Genomic DNA, 8,911 nt, shown 5'->3' on the forward strand with positions numbered 1-8,911 from the left:
TCCCACATAACTAGATAAAGATAAAAATTATCATCCTAAAATGAGGAATTGTGTCTGGGGCATGTTAAGTTTGAGATATTTTGGGTTGGAGAAACAGGATTCTAAATTACTAATTCTTATTATATGTACTGATTATCAGCCTTGGGGCTACTGACAATCTATTGGTAGATCCTTGAAATGAAGCATATTTTTCAGATATTCTTTTTATCAACTGAATGGCTGTATAAGTAAAAGTAATAAGCAAGAGACATTGAAGCCCGTGTCTGGAAAGTCTGCACCATCAACATCCCATAGAGCTGTTCCGTGGTTATTTCTCTAGATCCTTTAACTAAAACTGAGGAAATTATTTAATCGTAGAATGTGTGACACTGAGAAAAAAAAATTCTAAAGATTCCTAACCAAAATGGCTCCTTTTATATATATTCTTACCCATTGAATGAGACTCGAATTTTCTTTAGAGCTAGAAAAACAGATTTGCATAATTTGGCTTAAGAATTGCTATTAACCTATCTTATGAAGGAGAATAACCACACACTTTTCAGAACCAGGTGGGAGGAGTACTTCTTATTTCTGACACATTTGGTCAGAAACATATTCATTAGCGTTTATATAGTTGCTGCGATAAGCAAAAATTTCTGTTTAAAAGTGTAGAAATCATTGTTCAGCTTTTAGAAGATACTAGTTTATCATCAAACTAACACATATATTTTTAAAATAATATTTTTCTTTGAATAGATGCTGCATCAGCTAAAATGCAGTCATACTTAGTTTTTAATAAAAATATAAATAAGCATGGTAAGAAAACAAGCATTGGGGTCAAAGAACTAGAAAATCATTGCCTTTAAAGAGACACAAAGTTGATTTAATTTTCATTTTGGAGCTTTGTTTGGAAATAACTGAGCAGTGTACTTGGTCCTCTTCTCCCCTTTTTCATGGATTTCGTGTTGTGAGTCCTCACACGCTTAGTTTTGATTGGTGTTGATTGTCTTACTTTGGTGGTTTCAGAATTTGCACCCCTTATGAACTCAAGCCAGGAGACCCCTGGAGGTAATCGGTGGTAACTTCTTACCTTTGCAAGGGAATGACCTGTGACAGCAACTGGAGTTGTGTCACTGCAAGGAGACTGTTGAGAGGGAAGGCCAGTAGAGGAAGAAGAGGAGGAAAAGGAGCAGGAAGAAGAAGAAGAAGAAGATGGGGCTGGAACCTGGTTTTGGGACTGAATGCTATTACTGTTTTTAACATAGAACAGCCAGTCAATAGCCTCGGGCTCTTGGCTTGTATCTTTGTCCTCAGGGGATAAAGCCAAACACTTTCTCTTTGTATTGAGCCCCTGAATTAAATCAGATTCAGATGCAGGGAAAAACTGTGTTATCTTCTCTAATTCATCAAGATTATCATTGAGGCCTTCTATATTATCGTCAGGTTGACTATCTTTCATAGGAAGTTGGAAAAAGGATGAGGAACAAGTCTCTGGTAGAGAAAGGATAAGAACTATTTTCACGTCTAGTTTCCCATCAGAGCTGCTCTCAGGTGTTGGTATGACAAAGAGTGTTGCACATCGAGGATCTTTCTTTCCTGTAAGATGGTCACACTGAGATTTTATGTAGGAAGCACATTCTAAACAAACAGTATATGTTGATGAAAGTCGGGGGCCAGGACGAGGATTTGGCCTTCCCCTCATTCTTCGAAAGAGGATTTGCCTACAGAGGTCCTTCTGGATTGTAGACTTGGAGATAGAATTGACAATTTTATTTACAACATCATCAGGGACAGTACCACCTTTAATAATGCAGGGCTGACTATAATCTAAGGGCCATGGGATTTCATTCTCTGGTTCTGGCTTTACACTTTCTTCAAGGCTACTTTTATACTCAGGTTTGGAATTCGACACTGAACCATTTTTATTCTTGCCAAAGGGCCTAGGACTTGATGTTCTTTGACCTGAGACATGTGGTTTAGGATAAGTTGATGGTGGTTGATGAGCTCTGTGTTTGTCATTGGGTGAAGTAGTATTCTGAACTTTAGGATGAGAAACAGGTGAGTCAACGGCCCGCATGCTAGGATCACCTCTGACCACAGCTTTAGGTTTGGGCTGGCATGTTGGTGAACTCTGAGATGAACAAGCAGAATGTAATGGTAAATTTGATCTCTTTGATTTTGCTTGGGACAATGGTGAGCTCAGAACATTATTATTAGAGTTTGATACAGGAATTTTCAGAGGTGTACAGTCAGGTGATGGTGAATTCTGAGTTCGATTGGATTCAAGAGAAGATGAATTTGGAGGAGAGTCATTTTTTTGAAGTTTGTTGAGTGCTGATGAGCTCAAAGCTTTTGGGTTATCTATTGAAGATGTGCAAAGGCAGTCCAATAAGGATTCCTTTTGTGATTTAAATTTGCATAATGTTGAGTTAGAATCACTTTGGCTAGATTCCAAAGAATGTAAAGTCCAAGTAGTATTTAGGGAAGGTGTTTCTTGATGTTGGAAGGAAGATGAAGATGATGTTGAGACTCTTTGAGTAGACCCCGATAAAGGTGATTTTCTGCAAAGGTCAGTACTTGATGATGTTTGAGCCTTTGAGAGGGGTAATCTTGATCTCGGACCTGTTTGGCTAGGTTCCAATGATGAAGTATTGGCAAGCTTAGATGAAGATGTTGTATGATGTTTGCGGTGAGACAAAGATGTGTCCAAGGACTTGCAAGAGTAATGCAATGAATTTTTTGAATGGGAATCTCTCGAGGGGGTTGCTGGGCATTTTGAGTGTAATGTTGATGATTTCATAGCCCTGTTATAGGAGCTTTTAGACTTCAGAGGAGACAAGGTAGAGCAGCTCTGCCCTTTCTTTTTAAAGCTTGATGGGGGCAATGTGACTATACTTTGAGATTGTTCTTTGGTCACAGGTTGGCTATTGGGTTGGTTTTGTTTATCACCTGTGTACTGATGTGTAGGTGAATTGTTTGTAGTTTGTTGCTTAGAGTTGTCTGAATTTGAAAAGTGTTGATCGTGATGGGCTAATGGCACCATGGTGTGCTGGAGCAGAGATCTTCTGAGAAGCAGTTGGCTTGCAGGGATGTTTTAGTAACAGTCTTTAGCACAAGAATCCATGGAAAATGGTCACTTAAATAAGCACTGATAGTTCCAATTTCTATCTTGTTATGTTTGTATTAATGACAAATGTTGTAGAATGTTTCACAATTAAACTGTAAATGAAATTAGGGGGAAATGTTACCATTGACGATTATCCTCTGTCTTCCATTTAATTTCCAAGAGCTTTGGGTTTTTTTCTTTGCTCTGTCTCTCTTCGGGGATTCCTGTTTAAAAAATAGTAAAGAGTTTAGCAGAGGTCCTAATAGGATATAACTTTCTTAATGACTAGAACATAGGGTTTATATGATTAAACCTAGAGTGTTTCCCAGCCACCTTACATATATTTTGAATTAATTTTCTAAACTCTTTACACATATATAAAATAGCTATATTTAATTTACTGAGCTAAAGAATAAAGTAATATATGTGAATTTCTATCAGCTCACAGAATGCTAAGTGAACAAAAATTAAGAGCACCAATTACTTCTACTTCATCAATTATTGCATTCCTTCAAAAATAAATTAAAAGCTTCTTGTGCCAAAAATAATATCTTAGAGAACAGTGAAATACAAATTTGAAAATTTTGGTTTCAAATTTAGTTCAGTTCTCATGATAGTCACATTTTTTTACTCCCATCTACTATTCTAAACATCTAATTGAAGCTCTCTTATATTTAGTCTTATTTCTATTTGTCACCACTTGAACATTGTAAACATGTGCTGTATCCTTCTGTAACTACTGGCTTCTTGAACTGCATTCTTTCTGCCTGATTCTCTTACTTCTCTATAGGTTCTTACGTTATTCTTTATTTGGATCTCACCCCAACACAGTTTTCAGCCAAATCACAGTGGTTATTTAAATAAAAATGGCACTCAAAGACTCATGAAATTTGAATGCTTGGCCCCCAGTGTAGAAATGTTTGGGAACAATTAGGAAGTGTGGTTTTATTGAAGGAGACATATCATTTTGAGGTTTTAAAAGTTCATGCCATTACCAGTTAGTTCCCTTTCTCACTCTTGCTTGTGGGTGAGCTATGAGCTCTCAGCTACTGTTGCAGAGCCATGCTTGCCTGCTTATTGCCATTCTTCCCACCATGATAGTCATGGACTTACCCTTTGAAAGTGTAAGCCCCAATAAGTTATCTTGATCATGGTGCTTTGTCACAACAATAGAAAAGTATCTAAGGTAATCACCATTTCTCTTTTTATAAAATCTCTGAGTAAGCTCATCAGTTATGTTTAGGATTTGAAAAGAAACTATAGAAGTTTCATAAGAACGTAGAAACTCATTCCTGAATTAAGTGATGCTACTTTAGAAAATACATATTGAGATATGTGATCTGGTGTCACTACCTTTTCTAACCTACCATTACCAACTTAATATATGATGAGAACAATATATTCCTCGTGTATATTAACTTCTTCAAGTACTGTAGTAGCAATTACATTATTGCTATAGGTGTTCCCTTTTGCCAAGGTAGCATTTTAAATTATTATTACTTATTACAGTTTATTCATTTTGTATCCCAGCTGTAGCCCCTCCCTCATCTCCTCTTAATCCTATCCTCCCTCCCTCTTCTTCACCGATGCCCCTCCCCTAGTCCAATCATAGGGGAGGTGCTCCTCTTCCTCCTCTTCCATATGACCCTAGTCTATCAGGTCTTATCAGGACTGGCTTCTTTGTCTTTCGCTGTGGCCTGGTAAGGCTGCTCCCCCCTCAGGTGGAGGTGATCAAAGAGCCTGCCACTGAGTTCATGTCAGAGAAGGTCCCTTTCCCCAATACTGGGAAACTCCTTTGGACACTGAGCTGCCATGGGCTACCTCCATGCAGGGATTCTGAGTTATCTCCATGCATGGTCACCAAAGTAGCTTTTATAGATTGATTCTCACTCTACTTGCGGTTATTTGAAGTTTATGAGAATCTTCATGATTTTGCTTTTCAGGGTTCAGTGGCTGGGATCAATAATACTTATTGATAACATACCAATCTTCCTAATAATAGCCTTAGGAAACTTGAGCTGGCTTTCTCTCCTGTTACAAATGTATTGCCAGATAAGCACCAAACCTCTCTGTCTAAAAGTGCTAATGATAATTCAAACACACACAAAAAAATGAAACTAAGTTAATTTAATTATTTCTAGAGAAAGTTATTTTTCTATGTCTTTATTGTAGTCCTAAAACTTAGCCATTTTAGAATCTTTGTAGTGACAGAAGATAATTTCATTTTCCAGAGCTATTATTGATTTATCAAAATCAATTGATTTTTGCCTCATGCATATCTTATTTCTCACCATGTCAGTTTTTCTATAGGTAACATTTCAGGCAAATTAAGGTGTGATTATGATTACTTCTATAAACTGTTTACCTATAAACAAACTCTTTTCCATTTTCCTTCACCAGACATAAAATAGTAAACTCTTTCTGGAAAGGCACCCCTGATGCCCACTCATAGGTTTTGCAAGTTTTCAATGTATCTGCAAGGTGTTGTGAGGAGAGAGTTCAGACTACTCAGAAGCCAACAAGTTGCCCATTAAAACAACAGAGTAATATGTCAGCAAACACCATCAGAGTGTGCTAGACAAAATAAAACCTGAGGAACGCAATACCTGCAGAAGATATATATTAAATAGAATGCTCATGTACTGCTAAATTGGCACAGCCAGCTTGAGAAATGTTCTGCTTGGATCCATTCATTAAATTAGTCTTATTATTAAAACGAGAATTTCCACTACAAAGAACATTACTGCAGATATATGTGCATTGAACAAGGCATTGTTTGAGTATTTTCATAATAACTATAAACTGGAATCAAATGCTGATCAATTGGAGAATACATAAATAATGTATATTTATTCAAGGAAATAATAAAAATTAGAAAATATAGCACCAATGCAATTGCATACATGAATCTCACATGGATAGTATCAAGTGAAACAATCATGTATAAGCACTAAATGTTTCATCATTTTATGTATGAAACTACAAAAGTTGGTGACCCTGACCATAATGCTAAAATGAGTGTTCTTGGTGAGGTAAAGATTAGGAGAGATCTCAAAGGTATGTCAGGTAAGGTGGTGCGGTTCTGTCTCTGGGCCTGGATCCTGATGGTATAACTGATTTCATTTGGTGAGAGCTGAATCCTAACACTTATGTGTATTCTTGTAGATCTCTTCACTAAAATAAAAAATGCAAAGGTAGATGACTTGAGGCTAAGAAAAGACACATCTGAAACAAAATTGCACTGAAAGGTGAAACATTAAAGAATAAACCAAGATCTGGCTCACAGATGCAAGGAACCCCACACCCTACCCTTACCTGTTGTAATCGGTGATTAATATCCTAAACAGCTGTATACCCAAAACACCACACAGACACTGAGATTTATTTAATTATCCTAGAACTCAATGCTGGGCACTAGTTACTCCATCCTAAACCTCCAAGCCCTTATATTTTCCTAACATTTAGATTTTCCACATTATACTTGCTTTTAGTGATATATTATGTCCAGTCCATCTCCACATCATTCCAAGATCTTTCGCCCAGCTCTACTCTCCCAGCTCTCTTCTGCCTTTCCTCCTCCTCTGCCTCCCACCTCCCTGTCCTCTGGCTCCTCCCTCTCTTCCTGCTTTCTTTCTATTGCTCAACATTGTGGCTAGGTGCTTTATTTTGGCATGTTTACACAAAGTTGAGACAGGTGATGTTTAGAATAAGTATCACAATGCAATGTCCAGATTGAAACCAGAAAGGGAGGAAGAAAAATGAGCATTTGAATGAACAAGGATAAGGTATATACGTTCCATAAAAACATTATACCAACATTTCCCCCTTTAAGTCAAATAAAAGGCTCCTTTTCTTTCAATACAATAATTATGAAATTATGAAAACTGTTAGGTAAAATCTACATGTGCAATGTCCAGTCCATGTGCATTTAGAACTTAGGAGAAAGTATGTGATTATCCTATCTATCTTGACAAGTTTAGAGTTCTATACCTAAATTAACTTTTAACCTTATTGGTATTACCTATAAGAAAGCATTTCTTAACTTCTAAACAACTTAAGCTTAAATGTGGCACTATGACTATTTGGTCTTCAACCCCATCAGAGACTCAAGAAGAAATAAAATTAGTTATTAGAGTAAATAGGAAGTGCATGTTAACAGCTTCCAAAAATAAAAACTGACAGAGACACTTTGCTGCCTGAACAGTCATTCATAATTCTTTATAACGTTGGAGCATCATCTTCAGCCTTCTGGCTCAGAATACTTGACAGACATATATGTGAAGCAGGAACTATTTAGGCCTTGCTTACCCTGTCTTGGCAGAGTTTGGCAATCAACTTGTCCTGCATTTAAGCTTGCCTACTTTTGGCAGAATTTGTCTGTCGTGAATCAAATGTGTTTTCTTTACCCATGTAGCTCATTTGCCACATTTGAAGCCATTTCCATATGTAGGTTCTACGATGCTCATCATCTTCTTTGAGGTAGGCGGGGTGCTGCCAGGAGATGACCTATCTCATTGTCAAAGAATCTTTAAAATAATAAAGACACCTTTAAATGCCATATTCTGTAGGTCTCTGAAGTTTTTAAAGACTACCTATCTTTATGTAATTCATCTGTCCACAAAATCATATCTATCTGTTAAACCTAGGATGTATACTCCTGTGATAAATTAGGCTAGTGTCTGACATGACTATGAATTGAATAACTAGCAATTAACTTGCATTACCTAGTACCCTGACCCAATTTTAGTATCTGTTTAAAAGTATTGGAAGTAACCTTGAATTTGTATCAATATACTAAAGCTTATATCAATGTATCAAAAATACTTATTTTTGCATCAATATGCAAAATTCTATACCAGAGTTAAACTTAACCTTATTTGAGAATAACAAATAAAACCCTAAGTTGAGTAGATTCAATAATCTACCTTTTGTCTTATTCCTATAAGATATCCCTGTATACTCCTTTATTTTTAACCCCTTTTCTTCTTATCTAAGAAAGAAAAAAGAAAAGAGAAAAATCCCTGAGTATAACCTTGTTTCACTCTAAATAAGACCATTAACAATTTACAAACATCTCCCAAATGACAATAAAAATTTGTAGCCATAGAAAACAGCCAAAAACCTACCCAACCCCCTTTAAGGAAAATTGGATGTCGTTCTCATGAATTTCTTCTAGCTGACATTTTGGACATGTAGAAATCCTGTTGGGGGCCCAAAGAAAATTGGAAAAAAACTGGTTAATTAAGCAAGCAAAAACATTTGGTCCAGTCTTTGAATGGTGAGAAATTTCAGGCTTAATAAAAGTCCTGTTTGGAACAGTCTAAAATGCTAGACCAATTTAGATTAGTAGCTTTCTTCAAAGATCTCTTGGGATCAGGCTTTGATGAGAAACAGCAATTGAAGCAGTTGAGCAGGAGCAAGCAGAATGCTGGAACATGCAAGATGCTGGAACAGATGTGTCAATGTCTCAGCATGCTGAAGAATGAATCCTGTCAGGTCTGATCCAGCATCTCTGGTGTCCAGTTCTTTTGTTCTGCAAACATATAACTTCTCAAAAGTATTACAGTATTCTAAAATTATAAATATATGAGATGTGCAGGATGAGACTAAACTGTAAGCCAATTTTATCTATGCCGATTAAAAGATTAACATAAAACATTTTGAGGATATTATAGCCAAGGATTTATTGGCCAAGTATTGCTGGAGTTCTGGCTGGAGGCATTTTTTATGTCTCAGTCAGTTTCAGAGTTGTTCCCATGTAAAAGGATCAGCAATATAAATTACCATTATTATTGAACATACAATCATTATTATGTTGAAATCAAA

At 36.5% G+C, this 8,911-nt stretch overlaps 1 protein-coding gene across 1 annotated transcript; it reads right to left on the reverse strand.

Moving 5' to 3' along the window:
- Positions 1-874: 874 nt before the first annotated feature.
- On the reverse strand, positions 875-3,022 carry Csnka2ip (casein kinase 2 subunit alpha' interacting protein; the record flags this gene model as incomplete). Its single annotated transcript, XM_021660808.2, has 1 exon — positions 875-3,022. A coding segment is annotated over exon 1 (2,148 nt), but the record flags the coding sequence as incomplete, so codon positions are not given.
- Positions 3,023-8,911: the final 5,889 nt, after the last annotated feature.

The sequence above is a fragment of the Meriones unguiculatus genome, chromosome 17, assembly GCF_030254825.1.
Source record: "Meriones unguiculatus strain TT.TT164.6M chromosome 17, Bangor_MerUng_6.1, whole genome shotgun sequence".
Classification (NCBI taxonomy): domain Eukaryota; kingdom Metazoa; phylum Chordata; class Mammalia; order Rodentia; family Muridae; genus Meriones; species Meriones unguiculatus.